This window comes from Phoca vitulina, unplaced genomic scaffold (assembly GCF_004348235.1).
Source record: "Phoca vitulina isolate PV1807 unplaced genomic scaffold, GSC_HSeal_1.0 scaffold1, whole genome shotgun sequence".
Lineage (NCBI taxonomy): Eukaryota > Metazoa > Chordata > Mammalia > Carnivora > Phocidae > Phoca > Phoca vitulina.
In genome coordinates, this window is record NW_022589704.1 from 46,819,568 (window position 1) to 46,840,842 (window position 21,275).

Genomic DNA, 21,275 nt, shown 5'->3' on the forward strand with positions numbered 1-21,275 from the left:
AGAAAAAGGAAGTTTTATGGTTTTGTGTGTACGACAGGTATGTGTGCAATTTCTGTATTTCCTTAAAAAACAAGCCATAATGTGCAATTACAAAAGGCTCTGCTTACATAAATTACTTTGGTTAAAGGTCAATTCTTTAAAGCTTATTTTATATTTACAATATTGAATATTAAACCAATATTTATTATATATTCAATGTAAACCATTATGATATTATCAAGAAAAGTTTTAAAACGTTAGGAATGCTGATGTTAAAATGTTAAATGAACAAAAACATTTTAAAAGCATACCTGCTCACCAGTAAAATTGTGTAAGGAGGACATGTTTTTCCCATCATAAATATAAACCTGTGGAGGAAAAACAAAAGCATATGGAACACGGTAAAATATAAGATAAGCCAGAGATTCTTTTTTTTTAGATTCCTTTTAATTTTCCTACCATTCCCAAAGTCCTCGCTGCTCTTGGAACACCTGAAACAAAGTCTGAAAAGAAAAACATAATTACTCATTTTCAAGACCAATACCGAAAACTGCAGGAGGAAATGGGTATATCAGAAAGCTTTAAGCTCTGTTTTATTATTTCAGTAGAAAACAAATTTAAAAATCTTAAAAATTGGTACTCCAGAATAAATGACCATAACATTTTTTAACTACAAAAATCAAATCTTTACAAAATACAGAAAGATTCTTGAGCACCCTCAAATAAATGTATGTATGCCCTCAGGCATTTGTAATCTTGGAGCAAAGTGAAATAGGGTAGAGGTGGCAGTGACACAGGAATGTGGTCAAAATCAGCTAAGGTCTCTGATTCCTAAATTGAGCTCTGAAGGAAGATGGATGGACAGAGAATGGGGTAACAATCTTACAGGCAGAGCCCAGAAAGTTAGAAATTATGTCTACAGGAAGAAGAAACTAAAGCCCTTCCACGAGGACTTAAACTATTGAAAGCAAGAAGGAAAGGGGCGCCTGGTTGGCTCAGTCATTAAGCGTCTGCCTTCGGCTCAGGTCATGATCCTGGGGTCCTGGGATCGAGCCCCGCATCGGGGGGCTCCCTGCTCCGCGGGAAGCCTGCTTCTCCCTCTCCTGCTCCCCCTGCTTGTGTTCCCTCTCTCGCTGTGTCTCTCTCTCTCTGTCAAATAAATAAATAAAATCTTTAAAAAAAAAAAAAGAAAGCAAGAAGGAAGAAGCTGAAGAAAAACTACGATGCCTGGGGCTGGAAAGGAACAGCCGGGGAAGACACAGGGGTCCCCAGCAACCGGCTGGCTCAACCTTCAGCAGCTGCTAGAGAAAGTTTAACATAGACCAAGCTCAAGTCAATGTACTAATATCTCCCTCATTTCTCTTGTTACATTATATAGCAATGGTTTCAAACTCTTTAACTGCTGAGGTTTTTCAACGCCACCTGTTTCAAATGCTTAGTCTATATTTTTAAAGAAGGATTAAATATAGTTTAAGTGCATCATACCATCTATGCCATCGCCATTAAAATCTCCGACAGCCACAGAATAACCTAAAGGGGGAACAAAATGTGAAACACCATCAGGGCACAAACAGTTACCTACAGCATACTTGCTGAGTAGGCTTTCCTTGGAAATATTTTCAAGTAGGACTGACTCCTGAACAAGGGGCTTGAACTGCACAGATCTACTTATACATGGATTTTCTTCAGTAAAGGTAGTACAGTTCTGTAAATGTATGTTCTCTTCCTTATGGTTTTCTTAACATTTTCTTTTTTCTAGCTTACTTTATTGGAGGAATACAGTATATAATATAGATGACATACAAAATATGTGTTAACTGACTTTATGTTATTGCTAAGGCTTCTGGTCAACAATAGGCAAATTAAGTTTTGGGGGAGTCAAAAGTTACATGCGGATTTTCAACTGCGCAAGGGGTTGATGCACCTAAGCCCTGCATTGTTCAAGAGTCAAAATAATTCCCTTAGTAATGTAATATTTTGTTCTCTAGGGATAGTAGATTCACTTACTATATACATGTGAATATAGAATAATAGATTCACATGTATATAGTAAGTGAATCTAAAGGAAATAGTTAAACACTCAAATAGTATATCTCTATTAGAAAAATAAGACTGTTTTATCAATTTTACAAAGGAGTCAGTTAAAAACAGTAAATTTCTTATAGAGAAGAGATCAGAGATTGCCAGAGGCAGGGGGTGATGGGATGGGCAAAATGCATGAAGGTGGTCAAACGGTACAAACACCCCCTTATAAATAAGTCATGAGATGTAATGAGAACATGGTGACTATAATTAATAATACTGCATTGTATACTGGAAGTTGTAACAGAGTAGAATTTCAAAGTTCTCATTACAAGAAAAAAAAATTTGTAACTATGTGTGGTGATAAATGTTAACTAAACGAATTGTGATGATTATTTCACAATATATAAAAATACCGAATCATTATGTTGTATACCTAAAAGTAATATAATATTACAAGTCAATTATATCTCAATTTCAAAAAAATGGTAAATCTGTAATTCATCCCAAAGGAGCAACAAATAACAGATTTCCTCAATCAGCAAAATACTACTTCTGTCATATGTACTTGGTTTAATAAAAGAAATTTAAAGGGAGGTAACAAAACTTAATAAATCTTAAAGACCATAGTTTAACACCATGAATAATATAGTTAACAGAAGCCTAAGAGTCAGACTGCCTGGGTTTGAATCTTAGAACAGCAAGTTATTAAGTGAGTGACTTTAGGTAAGTTATTTTGCCTCTTTGTGCCTCAGTTTCTTTCCTATAAAATGGGAATAATAGCAGTATACTTTCACAGACTTGTTACAAAGATTAAGTAAATTATTACAGATGAAGCACTTAGAACAATGCCTAGAATATGTAAGCATACTTTAAAACTTATCTATTATTATTGGCATATCTAGGTGGCTCAGTTGGTTGAGCATCCAAGTCTGGATTTTGGCTCAGGTCATGATCTCAAGGTCTTAAGATTGAGCCCCATATTAGGCTCTGTGCTGGGCCTGGAGCCTGTTTAAGGCTCTCTCTTTCTCTCTCTCTCTCTCTCCGCCTTGCCCCACCCCCCATTTGAGCACTCTCTCTCTCAAAAAAAAAAAAATTAAAAAATAAAAAATAATAAATTTTTAAAAATAAGAGCTTTCTATTATTATTAATCATTGTATAAATAACTGCTCTTAAATTTCAACTACTGAAATATAACATAACCTAAGTACTCAATAACAATTTGAAATTGTTATGTTCCTGTTCTTTGTATTTTTTAAAAAAATCTTAATCTATTTCAACATAAAAGATTTTCCTGCTTAAAGTAGCATATGCAAATACAGGAAAAATAACACTGCAACTCCATAAAATGAATCCATATTTTGGTTTTACTCACCCAAATAACTGTCATCAAAAATAGCTTGAGCAGTCCGAGTTGCTAACTGGTTATTATACTTGATGCTGTAAACTTTGGGGTCATATTTAGATACGATTTCTGCCACTTGATCCGAAATGAGCTGACCTGAAAAATATATACAAAATAAGTTTCTAATGGGAATTTATGATGCAGATGATAAATGGCACCTGCACACACAAAAATAGCATTAGAGATGAATATTTCCAATTATTAGCCTTAAATAACTCTCCATAATATTAAATCTGAAATTTAATAATTTTAAAGTCACAATTACTTCTATTCAAGCTAGTTCTTTAAAATTAGTCACTGCTAGTAAACAAAAATTATGAATACAGGATTTGTCTTAATTCACAAAATGATGTTAAATAACTGGAATAATAAAATCAAGGGCTGTTTCCCAAACAAATCCATCAGAATTTGAAAAGTCTACTGAAATAATTAAATACTTTTACTTTTGGTTCAACTTTTTTTTTCCCCCCACAAATTATTTGGATACACCTTTATGAAGAGGCCTGAATGGGTGAGTTCACTTTTCTTCACAACCTTAAGTTATCAGGTCGACAAGAAACCTAAAGCACTACACAAAAATCAGATTGTTCCCTACCCCAAGAAAGGCTGGGTAATTTATCAAAAGTCATCTCCATACATGAAGAAAATAATCTCTTCATTTCTGCTGTTTTGGAAAAAAATTCATAGCTAATGTTTATCAGTCTGTTCCAATCTGTCCAGTCACAAAGGTTGAGTCTATAGGGGTAGGAACACTTTGTTTGGGTCACTATTTTATCCTCTGTACCTAAACAGTACCTAACACATAGCAAGAACTCAATAACTATTTCTTGAATCAAAGAACACAGGAAAATCTCATCATCTCTTTTGAATAAAACAATATAATTTTATCTATTTGTACAGAGATAATTCTGAGATCTATGGAAAAATTCATTCTGACATACTTATTAATTCAGAATAAAACCTGCTGATTTTAATCTTATTAAAACAAAATATTCTCTGCCCAGCCACTGAGTCTTTCAGTTACATATCCTAGACCATTTATAATAAAATTCCAATCAACACAGTATCAATTGTCTATACCAGTCCTAGTTTTTAAATAGGTATAATACTCAAGGTATTAAAAGAACTAGTCATCTAGGGGCACCTGGGTGGCTCAGTTGGTTAAGCGTCTACCTTCAGCTCAGGTCAAGATCCCGAGGTCCTAGGATCGAACCCTGCCTCCCTGCCTCAACCTCCCTGCCTGAGCAGGGAGCCCGCTTCTCCCTCTCCCTCTGCCACTTCCCCTGTTTGTGCTCTCTCTCTCAATCTCTCTCTCTCAAATAAATAAATAAAATCTTAAGGAAAAAAAAAAAAGAACTAGTCATCTAAACATGTTCACAGCTGTGTCTCTTAAAAAGGCAGAGGTAAGAAGCGGTCCTGACTGAGAATCACAGAACCAGTCTTTGGTTCCCAGGCATTTTCAACAGACACCTCCCCCCCCTCCACTGAATGACATAACTAGCACAGAAGAAAAAAAAAAAATCAACAACAACAAATCCATGTTTTTTATCTTACTAGAAAGCATTAATATCTCCTGCTTTAATCTTGTATGCAATTAAACTGCTAATTTTGTTTTCATTTTAAAACTGTAAAACCCAATACAATTTTCCCAAATCATTTCATTTTCCAATAGATGTATAATTAATAGAAATTCAATTCTTCTGTTTCAGTTAGTATGCTGATCCATCTTTCCCTGATTTTTCTCTTTTCTTCATTTTCTCCTTTGCCATCCCTTTCAACTTTTCACTTAGTCCTATTTCCCATCCCTTCTTATTTTCTTTCTTTACTGTAATTTTTCTTCAGTAAATCTCTTTCTTTAGTTTCCTTTTCTATGAAGCAAAAGTAAGCATGGGTTAGAGTACAGAAGTAAAATTCGGAATTAGAAAGTACTTGCACATTAATATAGTCATAGATTTTTCCAGTTCTTCCAAATACTGGTAATGCTTAAATATCAGAATACCAAACAACAAAAGTTCTGACCTTGTAAACACCACTTTTTAGCAGAAAACAAACATGTGAATATATCAGCTAAATAAATAACCATGTGTACCTAATGATACATGAAACATAAAGTAAAGCAAGTAAGCAAATTTAGTTACCTGTTTTCAAACTGTCAGCAAATAATGATCTGTTATGCATTTGTACAAATGGTAATTTTGTTGGGCCTCCCAGAATGACTGAAGAATGTGTTTTATCTTTATATTGATGCCAATTTAATTACATTCTTTTGAAATCCTCTATTTTAAAAACTCCCCAAACACAAAGAAATCATTCTTGATGTCAGTAATTAATGAGAAAATAACCATTTAAATATTCTAATGAGCAAATTTGAAATACTTTAAAACCATGAGCTTTCAGAATGCCACAATTTGCCTGTCATAAATCAGTTCCACACTTCCTAATGTTTATATCATAGCCTCTGGAGTACAGAGATGAAGAAGCATATGCCACAAGCAATAAAAATAAATTGTTCTAAATTACTTCATAGATTTACTTTATAATTTACTTTAAAAATATTGTTTATTTTCTCCTAGGAATATATACCTATATATATTACAATATGCCATATATTTTATTTTCTATATATCAAAATATATATAGGATACTACAGTCCTTTTAAAAAAAGAATACTGTGTAACAGATAGTGATTATATATTTAAATTGTATTTTTCAATTTCTTTCTTTAAAATAATTTGAAAAATCTCATAGGCATCTAAGCCAAGGGAGCATTAAACACAATCATTACCGAGTAATTTAAAAAAATATTAACCTACCTTGCCAATAAAAGCTACCAGGACCACCAAGAAGTACTCTGTCAGCCTAGATTAAATCAAACAACAAAAAGATACATATTTAAAAACAGGTAGTTTGAAAACTGAAAGCAATGTAATACACATAAAAGCTATACATACATACACATCTAATATACATAAAAGTTATATATACACATATATACTCATACAACAAAATCATAAATCTCAAACCTCTCTAACTCATTCTCAGTAAATTTTCATTGCATCTTATCTAAAATACAATAAAATACAATACAAATCAAAAAGAGTTATAATGCATTTAATATATAAAATACATGAAAATACACAAATACATACACACATTGATTCTATAGACCTGGCTGCTTCACATACTTGTTATGAAGTACTACTGCAAAATATTTTTGAGTTACAATAAAGACAAAAAATCATTGATTTTGTCTATTTGTGACTACATAGGCAAATTTCCTTTATAATAATCATTAAAAATTCTTTGGCTAATGAAAAATTATTTTTCATGTCCTGCAGATCTAAACAGAAATGAAGTTAGAGGGTAAATTTTTCAGGGTGTATTACATATACAAATTACACTTGACTAGTATTTCTTGTATCTGTAACAAACTGTAAGTATCTAATTCAAGGAAACTGTATTTAGGGTTTGAGCATATTTTGGAAATTTCTTCCAGCTGGAGAGAAAAAAAAAAGTTTTCCCCCTCCAAACATACATATAGCCCTAGGAAGATTTCAACAGACAATGTTCCTGAGCTGGCTATGAAAAAGATACTTCTAAATTGTCTACTTTAAAAGGATACCTTTTATTTTAGAAATGAGTTGAAGAAAGTAAACAGTTAATTTAGCAATGAATATTCATGTACGAGAATATTTCTGGGGTTATAGTTGCATGGGCATAGGTACAGAAAACATGGACACTTTTTTTGAAACAACACCTATTTGAAAATATTTCATGAAAGTTTAAAGCTAATATTTATTAATATACTTCTCTTTGTTTTGCTTCCTCAAATTTTGAATTATTAGTAATTATGAATAAATTTTGAATTATGAATCTCGAATTGAGTTATTTAAATCAATTATGTAGTAAAGAAAGTCAACTATAATTATAGTCCTAGTCTAGAAAAAAAAGTTTTTAGTAAAGATAAAATACAAATTTTAAAAAATAAGAAAAGGCTTTATTAATTTTCTTAATCACATAATTACATAGTTTCTACTGTTTTAATAAATTTAAGGTATTTTCTAAGAAAGCCATATTAAGCTTTCTAAGGAAGCTCTACTTTTAATCAATATATGTAAGATTTCTCTAGGAGTGATTAATATTCTCAATTTGACATTCAAAATGTTCATATATCCCACCCAAAAAAAAAAACAAACAAAACACATATACAAAAGAAAATTATAGAAAGAAAAATACTTAAGAAAATTTTCCTTTGAAAACATACACTGAATTGTTATTTTAGGAAAACAGATAAAAACTATCAACTCTGGAGAGCATACTAGCTTAGTGAAAAATACACAGAGCCACACATATGAATTTTTTTACAATAATTAAGTTGCTCCTGCTTTACTTGGTGTCTATAGGCACATAATTGATGGCAAACATGCATGTTTCTCAACTTTTATGTAACGAAACTACAATTTTGTAACAAAGCTCCCACTAACAAGATTTTATGAAAAATCAATTTCAGTCAAACAGGAAAAACTTTATTATATAAATTTATCTAACTGGAAATTTTAATATTAAGTCATAATGGTTATCTGTATCTACTGAGGAGATTTTCTACTGTCCTCCATTCCCATTCTGATGTCTATTTCAAATAAGCAACGTCTGCTAGGGAGAGAATAATATAAGGCAAAGATTATCAAAATGCATGGGTCATTTTTATTAGCTGTTTTCATAAAACAGGTAATAGTTATAGAGAAGTTGAAGTATTGAGCAATTAATTTTTAACAATGGTTTAGATAATGAGATAGATCTGAATCTCATTCAGTCTTAAATGAGAACTTACTTTGGTAAAATCAATGCTGAATCCTCCTTGACAAAATCCCTGTCCATCAGCATCAATATTTTCTAAAATAAAAAAATTGGAAATATACACAAACCCAAAAACAAACACATAACAGAAAACAAAACATGAGAAAAATCTGTATCACTGTAATCATAAGATAATGTACCATGAATTGGGAATGTTCATTCACTCAAGCACTTACTGAATTATTCTCACATTCTGAAAAAGTTAGTATGTATTTTTATCAGCACCATTTTCTTAGATATGGCAAGAGAGATCAAAGTACCTGGAATGGTCACCAGGAAACAGAAACATCACCTAAAATGGTAGATTTAAAACTTATTTTTAACCACAACCCACAGCAAGATTATATAACATAACCCAGACAACCCAACATATACATATTATGTGTGTATATAATAGATATATAAATAAGACAAAATTTCACAAAACAGTATCAGTATTACCATGTACAATATATTCTGAAATTTTCTATTTTATTTCACTCCATTTTTAAAAAATTACTGGTTACGAACCACTATTTTGATTTCATAAAACAAAGATGAGTTGTGATCTACGAGTTAAAAATTCCAATCCTAGGGGCGCCTGGGTGGCTCAGTCGTTAAGCGTCTGCCTTCGGCTCAGGTCATGATCCCAGGGTCCTGGGATCAAGCCCCATGTTGGGCTCTCTGCTCAGAGGGAAGCCTGCTTCTCCCTCTCCCACTCCCCCTGCTTATGTTCCCTCTCTCGCTGTGTCTCTCTCTGTCAAACAAATAAATAAAAAATCTTTAAAAAAAAAAAAATTCCAATCCTAAATTCCTATTATTACCCTACAGTTGCTAGCCTACAGTCTTCACAAATTTATTACGAATACTAGTAAAGAGATACATACATTCCTAATACATATTTACTACACATATATTTTATAGCCAACAACCATAAAAAATCTATTGAAAACGTAGTTCAGAATTTTGGGAGAGAGCCGGACCCTCATTTAATGTTCAGCAAAAAGCAAAATATGAAACTATCTTCACAACATATTTAGAACTGCAGTCTAATGAACGTGAACACCTTTAAACATGACACTTTCAATTATTTTCCAAATGGTAACAGACTCAGTAGTTAGACTCTTTGGTGGTTACCTTTTATTTGGTAGTTCTCACAAAAGGGGACAATTTCTGGACAATTAGCCAATTAATTTAAATTAACTCTAATCATGAGTAATACTGTATCTAGAATACAGGTAAGGATGAACCTGAAGACTCTCCCTTGTTTTATTTTGAGGATAACAAGGAACAATGAAAACAATACCCTTTAGTTATCAAGGAATTCTTGTAGCCAATGTTACAATACATAAATAATTATGCTATAGTATTACTATATTTCCCACCCAAACACAGGAACCAAAAATATCTATTTTCAGTACAACTGAAAGGACAACTTCCAAAAATTTTTGTCAAATACTCCCATCAAAAATTTTGAACACATTTTAAAAACCTGGGAACTGCCCCAAGATTACACACTTAATAACTAAATTTAGAATTTGTTTTAGAAAATAGCCTCAAGAGTGTAATGCTACCCCAATGTAAATTTTTCTAACCAAGAGGGAATGGGAAAATGTGGGCTGGGGTTTCCAGCATCTAGTGAATCACACTGAGGAATTCTGCTCTGACCTCAAGTCAGCCATTTATTTCCTTTATTCAAGTTGTATTCAGGGGAACTATTTCAGGCCATTTATAAAGACATCTCTTTTTGATTTTCATACTGTATATGTATCTGCTTTATTTGGTTTCCCAGAATGTCCAGCTAGAAAACAGGACTGTCCTTTAAAATTTTCTTAACAGGTACGTATTAAACTGAGTGTTTATGCCAACGTAAAGAATTTTATGGTAACTACAAGCTATTTCAGTGAAGGTTTTTGTTTTTATTCCTATAGATGAATAATATTTCTCCTACTTGTCAAGCCTGACAGCATTATAAACAATATTACTGATTATGATAGTAAGAGCACCTTATGTTTATTAAGCCCCTTCCATGAGCCACGTACTGTACTAAAGCATTTTCCAAGGCATTATCTTTTAAAATCTTATGCAATCCTATGAGAGATACTATTATCATTCACAATGTACAGATAAGGAAGTGAAGGCTTACAGAAATGAAGTACCTTGACCACAGTCAGCCAGCTAGTAAATAAGAGAGCATGGATCTGAGCCCAGTGTGTCCACACCACTAACCTGCACTATCTCAAATCAACAGTGTACTTATAATTTCCTGAGTAACTATCAAGGGGGAAGAAAAGGCAACTAGTTTTCATAACTGAGAAAAATCTATGTACAAATAATGTCACCAGAAAGTAGAAGGAACAAAGAACGCAGCCTGAGCATGGAATTGAAAGTATTTAAGTTACATGATTTGTGGCTCTGGAACTTTTAGAAAGACACCTGGCCTATTGTGTAAAGCCATTAGGTCACAGATAGTTATGAAAAGCCAAAAGCAAACATATTCAGGAATAAAGAAATTTTTTACAGACAGTGAAGTTTCATGCCCAGGGTGTCCACACAGGTCATGTTGAAAACAAACGCAAACAAACAAAATGCCCCACAAACTACCACTACCAAAACAAGCAAAATTATCAAGTTAGCACTGTAGCCCTTCAAAATTGGCATTCCCAAGCAAAATCAATCATTGGTTGCATAATCTATTGAAGCATGAAGAAAATACAAAACACAAAAATTGTACCTCTAAAGTCTTTTATCTGAATCAGTGTTTTACACCAAGAGTGAAACAAAGGCCTAGAGTGATTAAGTAAATCACGCATAGCTACAGCAGGTTGTTGACAAAATTCGAGAATATAACCCAGGTTCTCAGATTCCCGCTCCTGAGCATTTTTCCCCCTCTCTGGTCATGTTGCCCCTTGTAATTTGGGCCTGTAGGTAGCTTCATATTGCAAAGGCTGAGCCAAAAAGCATGTACAATAATCAAGGGATACTGAAAGCCAGATTTATTAGGAAGAAAGGCATTCACTTTGATTTTTGAAGTTATTCTTTTGCTTTTTCTAAGATTTGAGGTTTTATTATCTGATCAGGGATCTGCAACTTTTTCTGTAAAAGACCAGATACTAAATATTTTAGACTTAGGGGGTATATAGTCACTGTGGCAATTACTCAGCTCTCCCTTTATAAATAACACGTAAACAAATGGGTGGGGCTATATTCCAATAAAATTTTATTTACAAAAAGAGGCTCACAAGACAGTTTGCTGACCTGATTTGGTTGTTAAATACTTTAGAAAATAAGGTTTAAAATGATTTTACAATTTCTGTGCCTATATGTAAAATTTCTGTGCCTAAACCAAATAAACAAAAGACAGATGCATCATGCAAATACTGCCTTCATCCTTTAAACACATGTTGAGTAACTGGTCATCACTGAAGAGGCAAAATGACAAAAACTATTAGCCTAACCTGGCAGTATATCCATGATGGATCATCATTAGAATGCTTGCTTTCAGAAGGGTACCAAGTACTCTTACACATCCAGAATAATCCAAACCTGTATTTGTGAAAGCTGGGTGTATTTTTTATGGATAAGCTGTGGTTAACACTGAGGCCACTGAAATGGAAAACAATTCCCATTGTTAGTATTACAAGGAAAGGATTCATCTGGAGTAAGACCTGGGTTCAAATCCTCACTAGACCACCCACTGCTATAAGAGGTAGGAAAAAATTACTTGCAACTGTCTGAATCTCAGCTCCCACATCTATCATGTGAGAATAAGGGTGATTTTTACATGCATGTCCACCATGTAAGTGGTAAGTCACAAACCTGGCATGCAAGAGTTAGCTCATTCCTCACAGCTATAAAATTATCTTTTCAAAATAGGATCGTTTTTACAATACAATTAAAAACATAATTTAGTTCTCGCATTTTCCACACACCACAAAGACAACAGTACCGTGACCAAAACAGCAACATAAAGGTGATGATACAGATAGGATCAAGCACTGAGTGCAGGGCTGCCAGCCTCCTCTGTCCTGTGTAAGTGTGCTTTCTGACCTATCCTAATAAGTAATGCAGTTCTGGGGAGGTATCGTTCTTCTGATGTGTACCTCTCACGTACAACAAATAGAGTCAAGTTGGTGGGTTAAGAAATAAGTATTAATAATAATCATTTGCAATTGCTTGGAGGTTCAAGTGCTTAGAATTTTGAAGACTGAACAGTTCCTCTGGCCTGGTGTCTTAAGTCACCTAACATGGAAAAAAAGAATTTAGCAGTAACAGTCCTACATGTTATACCTCTATTACTAATTCTCTCTACTGAACTACCTGGTGACCAATGGAACAAAGAAAGGGGCACCTGGGTGGCTCAGTCAGTAAAGTGTCTGCCTTCAGCTCAGGTCATGATCTCAGGGTCCTGAGATCGAGGTCCACATCGGGCTCCTTGCTCAGCGGGGAGCCTGCTTCTCCCTCTGCCCCTCTCCCCTGCTCGTGCTCTTTCTTTCTCTCTCTCTCCAATAAATAAATAAAATCTTAAAAAAAAAAAAAAAAAAAAGGTACTGGAATCTCCTTTGGAAAAGCATTATCAAAATTTTAAGTGCTCAAAATCATCTTTAGTCACAATATGAATTTCATCTGAAATTTCAAATAATATTAGACAACAAAGTGAGATCTTTCGGATCATCAGAAGAGGAGTAATCTTGATAACATTGACAGAGAAACTCTGATTTAAAAGAAAGAAAATCCAGGAGTGCTTGGCTGGCTCAGTCGGTTTTGAGTTTGAGCCCCAGGTTGGGTGTAAAGATTACTTAAAAAGTAAACCTTTAAAAAAATTTTTTTAATTAAAAATAAAATTAAATGAAAATTCTAACTCAAAGTCCTGAGCTCAATGTTTCACCTTCCTATACAAACTCTAGCTCTTTAAGATGTATTTTTTTACATTTAACATCATTATTAATATAAAGCTCTAGTTTTTAAATTTTGGTATCCATTAAATTCCCTTATAGAGTTTCCTAAAAAGGAAGGTACCCAGGCCTGACAAAGACCTACTGCATCAGAATCTTTTGTTCTAGGGAGTCCCACACGTATGTTAGAGAAGCTCAATGGAGCATCTTTTGACTCACACATAATATGTCTACAATTTTTAAGACACACACGCACATTTTTAACAAACTAGGCTTTCCAACCCTCTTTTAAAAGCTGGTACAACTTTCTATACATACTTGATCTGCATGGAGCATACTCCACAGTCTTTGTTCCATCCTGAAGAAAGCATGTTCCAACAGGCTCCCTCTCCTGTTTCATTTCAGTCCTCCAGTGGTACAGCGGGGCACAGGCCTGAAATCAAAGGGGATGGTCCACGGCATAAAAATTCCCTGAAAATATTAGTGTTTCAGATAATCTGTACAACTTCAGAATTCAAAAACACTTTCTAAGCATTAATAAAAATTAATCAAGCCTGTCTTATACCAAGAATTCCTTATCACAACAGTGGATACAGATTTAAAAAGTACTTCCCTCACATATTTTTTTTTTCAAAATAGTTAGCAAAACTATTTCATGTAGCACTTTTCTTGATGTTATGCACTAAGCTGATGGTCACAGATTAAATCAACATTTGAACTAAATAACATTCTCATGCATGTAGAATATACCCCTAAATTATAAAGCAAGTGATTTATTATTAAGAAAAAAATAAAAGACTTTGCAGTGCTTATTTTACATACTTTCCAAATAAATTATGACTTTTTTGTTTTCAGAGTTACAGATTTCAACACCATGTACAAGAAGTGGAACAATAACATAGTAATTTACCAAAATGTGACAATTTAATTCTGGAAAAAGGTTCAATTAACTTTCTGTAATACTTTCTTGAAGCAAAACATTAACAAAAACACTGCAGACATTAATAGTAGGTTATTTTATATTTACCCTGAAAAAAGTGAAAGGAGATGATTATTGCTACTTTTCTACATGTACTTGATGTTTCATGTACAAGGATTATTTGCTCCTTCTGCTTATTTCTGCTTCTTTGCTTTCTGCCTAGAGTGCCCCCACTCTCAACCTCATCTTTTATTTCCAGCTGGACAGACACATCCTTTAAAGCTCCTTTGAAATTTCAGCTCCTAAACAAATTCTTTCCTAATGCCCCACAATAGGATTTTTAAAAACAGTAATAAACACAATGCAGATAATTAAAACAGGGAAGGACTTTCTAAGGAAATGAAATTAAAGCTGAAATCAGAATAATGAGGAGCTAGCCAAGTGAAAATCAACAAGATGAGCATAACATAGTCAGAGGGAACAAAAACACTAAGGTACTAACTACAGTGACTTGTCATGTGGAAGGAATAAAGACCAGTGTAGCTTAAGCATGTGAGGTGGGGTAAGATGATGCCAGAGACAAGAGCCAGTGACCTGATTATGGAGATGCTCACAAGCCAGAAGAAGCAACGATTTGTCCTCTGAGCGTGATGGAAAACCACTTGACTGTTTTAATCGAGAAGAAATGCTCTGATTCACTCTGGTCCTCCTCTGGAGAATGGATTGTAGTTGGGGCAGGAGAGGAAGCAGAAAGAGGAGGACAGCACTACAGGAACCCAGGTGGGTAATGATGGTGGCTTGATACAGGGTGGAAATAGTGCAGATGATGATTATTTATTGATGGATGTGGGATATATTCTGGAAGCAAAATTGATACAGCTTGCTGGTGGATGGGGTAGGGAGTCATGCCTCTAAACAAGTTGGGGAAGTTTTATATGGAAACAGTTATCTTTTTGTTTTTTCCCTTTTTAAATTTTTATTTATTTATTTATTTATTTATTTATTTATTTATTTTATTTGAGAGAGAGAGAGCACAAGCAGGGGGAGCTGCAGAGGGAGAGGGAAAAGCAGGTTCCCCACTGAGCAGGAAGCCCGAAAGGGGGCCCAATCCCAGGACCCCGAGACCATGACCTGAGCCAAAGGCAAATGCCCAATCGACTGAGCCACCCAGGTGCCCCTGTGTTCTTTCCTTTTTGATAGTGGGTAACAAAAGTTCTATTTTAGCCATGTTCATTTTGAGTAATAATATAGGAGATATCCAAATGGAAATGCCACATAGCTTGTTTGGAAATATGACTTTGAAACTCCAAGGAGAACTAGGAGCTAGAGTGACAGATTTGGGGATTATGACATTTGGATTTTATTTATAGCAATGAGACAGAATAGGAACAGCCAGGTAAAAGGTGTAGTTAAAGAAGATGGGGGTCCAGAACACAGCCTAGGAACAACCCAATATTTAGAGACTGAGCAGAAGAGGAGACTGCAAGGAGCAGGCAAAGAAATGGGAGAAACCAGGAAAATACAGTGTTCCAGAAGCCAAGGGAAGAAAAGCATCTCAAAAAGAACGGGCTAACTGACCTTGCTGAATGGTGCTGAGACGACAAGAAACATAAGAACAAGTACCAATGATTTCAGTGACCTGACAGCCAAGGGTGACTTTGGCCATGCCTACCTGAGCCTGACTGCAGTGCTGGGAAGACAATGTGAAGAAAGTAGAGATGGTCACTGTAGAAAACACTTTCAAAAAGTTTCTGAAAAGGGAAGCCAAGTAATGAGGCATAGCGGTGGGGAAGAGGCAAAGGGAAGGTTGCTGTATTTTTAAAGAGAGGAGGTACTAGTGTGTTTGATTAATCATAGGCCCACTAGTCCTAAACCTGGCTGGATAGAAACATACTGACGGGAAGTATCAACAGGGGCAGGAGAAAGGAACAACGTAGGAATGAAGGTAGAAAGTAGCAGAACCCAAGTGACTAAACTCACCTACAAGGAAGTAACCAAAAGACTTACCAGAATTTTATCCTGTTTTGATCTCACAGATGCTCCAAACCACTGGTGAGACTTAAACTCCAATGGATCATCCTTGGCATAATCTCTATTGCCTAAGAAAAATAATGTGAGGGGGGGAGAAACAAAATATATATTCTTAGTATAACAGAGTTTATTTCAATCCAGCCAGGTGTACAAATAGTGTAATCAAATAGCCTTTGATTAATCAAATACCACATTAGCTATTTATCTCATGTACTTTATGAATGTCAGGAACTCTCAACTAATCAAAAAATAAAACACAGGATGACTAGAAGTGTGTCAGGGTTGTATTAACTATTACAATGCAGATGTGAAAAAATAATACTAAGTTTCCCAACTGCTAAGTTGTAGGATAATTAACTATTAAACAAATACTTATAATTACCTACTATATTCCCACAAGTTCTGTGATATAAAGATGTTATAAAAACAAAAAGCTACTGCCAGGATGCCTGGGTGGCTCAGTCAGTTAAGCGTCTGCCTTCAGCTCAGGTCATGATCCCAGGGTCCTGGGATCGAGTCCCACATCTGCCTCAACTGCTCAGCGCGGAGCCTGCTTCTCCCTCTCCCTCTGCCTGCCGCTCCCCCTGCTTGTGCTCTCCCTCTCTCTGACAAATAAATAAATAAAATCTAAAAAAAAAAAAAAAAAAAGCTACTGCCTTTATAAAACACCAGTAGCAAAAGACTAAAGTAAAAGACTAAGAGAGTGCAAATGACATTATAACACAGGAGTCAGAATCTAGAAAACATGATTTGGCTGGTGGGAAAAAGAATTAGATTTGGCACACTGCATGCAAGTACTTATTTTCAGTTTACGTTACTGAGAAAATTATTCCTAATGTATCAGCCACTCATGTAAAGCACTGGAAAAAGGAAAGGAAAACGAAAAGGAAAGAAAAGAATCCTTTCCATTGAAAAGCTGTTAAATTGGTCAAGGAAAAAAAATATGGAAACATACCCATAAAGCATTTGGGGAAAGAGAGACTTTTTTTTTTTTTTTTTTTTGAGAAAGATACTAATTATTTTTAAAGTCTAGTCTGTTCCTCTTAAAATCTACTTATAATAATCATTCTTTAGAGATATATATTCCAAGGGGCATCTGGATGGCACAGTGGGCTGAGTGTACGACTCTTGGTTTCAGCTCAGGTGGTGATCTCAGGGTCCTGAGATGGAGTCCCACATCAGGCTCTGCACTCAGCCTGGAGTCTGATTGAGATTTTCTCTCCCTCCCCTCTGTCCCTACCCCTACTCGCATGCAACTCTCTCAATCTAAAATAAATATTTTTTAAAAAAACAATATATATTTCAAGAACTATACTGGACAAATACAGCAGACAAGGGTCAATTTTAAGACTGCCAGCCAATGTGTAAAAATCATCAAAAGGTTTGTGTTAAATCCATTCCCTAAATTTCATTCATCTAAGGTAGTGCTTATGGTTATTCAGTTCCATTCTGAAGACTTAAGACCAACTGAAGTTATAAATAATTAATGAGAATTTCAATAATGCCAGGTGTCTTACAGACAAGGTAAAGGGTATAATACTGTTCACTATACTATTCTTTTACCTTTTCATTATTTTTTTTAGATTTACTTATTTATTTATTTGAGGGAGAGAGAGAAAGCATGAGAGAAAGACAGCACATGAGTGGGGGGGGAGGGGCAGAGGGAGAGGGAGAAGCAGACTCCCCATTGAACGGGGAGCCCAATGTGGGACTCGATCCCAGCACCCCGGGATCATGACTTGGGCCAAAAGCAGATGCTTAACTGACTGAGCCCCCCAGGAGCCCCCCTTTTTGTTATTTTGAAAAAATTTTCTTTAATGTGTCAATCTCCAAAGGCCTCTATCTGTATCTGTTCCTTGTCAGTGGTCACAAAGATACATTTTGTAAGTAGAAGGAAGGAGAGATGGAACTTAGCTAGTATATGCCCTTCACCATGAAAACCAAGGTTTCCCAACAGTAGTTGGCTTGCCTCTGAAGCCTATGTTCACCTTGCCATCACCACTAGGAACAATACATGTCAATGACCCATAGATCACTAATCCATCCGTCAATGGACTCCTTTATATTTCCCATCCTCCTACAGTTAGGTTAAAGCCACATAACTAGTCCTTGCCAATAAGCTAAGAGCAGAAGCTGCAGATGTCGCTTCCAACAGTTCAAGTAACTTAAAAGTGGATATGAGCTCATTAATCAGCAAAGAAATGCAAATCAAAACCACAATAAGATAACATCTCACACCAGTTAGGATGGCCATTATCCAAAAACAAACAAAACAAAACAAAAAAACAAAAGCTAACAAGTGTTGGAGAGCACGTGGAGAAGAGGGAACCCCTGCACACTGCAAGTGGAAATGTAAATTGATACATCCATTATGAAAAACGGTATGGAGGTTACTCAAGAAATTAAATATGGGACTGCTGTATGATCCAGGAATCCAACTTCTGGGTATATATCCAAAGGAATGAAATCACTATCCTCAAAGGGGTATCTGTATTCCCACGTTCACTGCAGCATTACCCGTAATAGACAAGATATGATAGCAACCTAAATATCTACTGACGCATGAACAGACAGTATACAGAATATTAGTTAGCCATAAAAAAAGAAGAAAATCCTGCCAGTTGAGACACTGATGGATCTAGAGAATATTATGCTAAGTGAAATAAGTTAGACACAGACAAATACTCCATTCTATCACTTATATGTGGAATCTAAAATAATCAACTCATTAGAAAACAAATAAAACAAATAAAACAAAAAAAAGTAGATATGAAATCTCCATGTTTTCTCTTACCCATCCATATAGAATCACATGATACAAGCAGCTTCGGCCCAAGCTTTAAACTATAAGAACAGCCAAATGACCCACACTAGATGACGATATGAGCAAGAAATAGTCTTTTTTTTTTAAGTGAAATTTGAGGTTTTGTTTGGAAATAAAGCTTGACTGAAGTATAGCCTAGTGTAGCTTGAGTAATATACATTCTGCTATTTCCAAAAGGGCCTGACCAACAATTACAAAGAAGTTTAGCCTCTGGACGAAATGGGATTCAACTGATAATTTTCAATGTTTTAAACCATAAAATTTATGATTACAAATACAATTTTTTTATTCCACTGCAAGCTAACTGTTCTCTTACTGTGCTACAGACTTTCTATTCTATTCCTAACTACAAAGGAAATGAAGGCATTTACCTTACCCCCTTACATTAATGAAGGAGGTAAAATGCAGCATGACTGAGAAACAGGGGTGCTTGGAAAGATTCACGTCCACTCATTGTCCCGAGACCATAGACAAATTCAGGTAATTTAGCCCAAGGGAACTGAGTTTATGAGCTAATAATGCATGTGAACGAAAAGTGTAACATTCTCAGAATTGCTACTTCCTGCTTCTGCTTTCATTTAAAACAAAGCCTTTTCAGCAAGACCCTAAAGATGTCCAAGCAGAAACAAAGCTTTTCTTTATTAGAAGAAATCTTTGTCTATACCACATCAGAAAGGTTCAAATTAAGGCTCCATATATTTCCTCATAAGCTCTACAACTGCCAATTTCAAAAACAAAATGATGCAGAACCAATATCACTATATTCTTTGTTGGGGGAGGAGGGTCTTTATTTTTTTATGTTTTTCTAAATTTTATTTTTTTATTTAAATTCAATTAATTAACATATGTATTATTAGTTTCAGAGGTAGAGGTCAGGGATTCATCGTTTTTTTTTAAGATTTTATTTATTTGACAGAGAGCACAAGCAGGTGGAACAGCCGGCAGAGGGAGAGGGGGAGGGAGAAGCAGGCTCCCCGCTGAGCAAGGAGCCTGAAGAGGCTTGATCCCAGGACCCTGGGAACATGACCTGAGCTGAAGGCAGATGCTTAACTGACTGAGCCACCCAGGCACCCCATCATTAGTCTTATATAATACAGTGCTCATTACATTACATGCCCTCCTTAATGTCTGTCACCCAGTTACCCCATCCCCCCACTGTCTCCCCTCAAGCAACCCTCAGCTTGCTTCCTATGATTAAGAGTCTCTTATGGTTTGTCTCCCTCTCTGATTTCATCTTGTTTTATTTTTTCCTCTCTTCCCCTATGATCTTCTGCTTTGTTTCTTAAATTGCACATATGAGTGAGATAATATAATCGTCCTTCTCTGATTGACTTATTTCACTTAGCATAATACCCTCTAGTTCCATTCACGTCATTGCAAATGGCAAGATTTCATTTTTTTGATGGCTGAGTAGTATTCCATTGTATACATATGCCACATCTTCTTTATCCATTCATCTGTCCACTGGCATCAGAGCTCTTTCCATAGTTTGCCTATTATGGACATTGCTGCTATAAATATTGGGGTACAGGTGCACCTTCAGATCACTACATTTGTTATCTTTGGGATATATACTAGTATTGCTATTGCTGGGTCACAGGATAGCTCTATTTTCAACTTTTTGAGGAATCTCCATACTGTTTTCCAGAGTGGCTGCACCAGCTTGCATTCCCACCAACAGTGTAAGAGGATTCCCCTTTCTCTGCATCCTCGCCAACATCTATCATTTCCTGACGTGTTAATTTTAGCCATTCTGACAGGTGTGAGGTGGTATCTCACTGTGGTTTTCATTTGTATTTCCCAGATGCCAAGTGATGTGGAGCATTTTTTCATGTGTCTGTTGGCCACTTGGATGTCTTCTTTGGACAAGTGTCTGATCATGTCTTCTGCCTACCCATTTCTTGATCAGATTATTTGTTCTTTGGGTGTTGAGTTTGATAAGTTCTTTATAGATTTTGGATACTAACCCTTTATCTGATAAGACATTTGCAAATATCTCCTCCGATTCTGTCAGTTGTCTTTTGGTTTTGTCAACTGTTTACTTTGCTGTGCAAAAGCTTTTTATCTTGATGAAGTCCCAATAGTTCATTTTTGCTTTTGTTTCCCTTGCCTTTGGAGACGTGACTAGCAAGACGTTACTGCAGCTGAGGTCACAAAAGTTGCTGCTTGTGTTCTCCTCCAGGATTTTGATGGACTCTTCTCACACTGAGGTCGTTCATCCATTTTGAGTCTATTTTTGTGTATGGTGTAAGCAAATGGTCCAGTTTCATTCTTCTGCATGTGGCTGTCCAATTTGCCCAACACCATTTGTTGAAGAGACCGTCTTTTTTCCATTGGTTGTTCTTTCCTGTTTTGTTGAAGATT

General features: G+C 35.3%; 1 protein-coding gene across 2 annotated transcripts in view; it reads right to left on the reverse strand.

Annotated features, from left to right (window-relative positions):
- ITGAV (integrin subunit alpha V) overlaps positions 1-21,275 on the reverse strand; it is a 94,482-nt gene that overhangs the window by 38,656 nt on the left and 34,551 nt on the right. For both annotated transcript variants that reach the window (XM_032406568.1, XM_032406559.1), the window contains exons 3-10: positions 16,064-16,155; positions 13,456-13,570; positions 8,238-8,299; positions 6,220-6,265; positions 3,377-3,502; positions 1,465-1,509; positions 439-482; positions 291-347 (exon numbers count right to left, since the gene is read on the reverse strand). In XM_032406568.1, the coding sequence (XP_032262459.1) occupies positions 291-347; positions 439-482; positions 1,465-1,509; positions 3,377-3,502; positions 6,220-6,265; positions 8,238-8,299; positions 13,456-13,570; positions 16,064-16,155 (587 nt within the window). The remainder of the gene's footprint in view (positions 1-290; positions 348-438; positions 483-1,464; positions 1,510-3,376; positions 3,503-6,219; positions 6,266-8,237; positions 8,300-13,455; positions 13,571-16,063; positions 16,156-21,275) is intronic.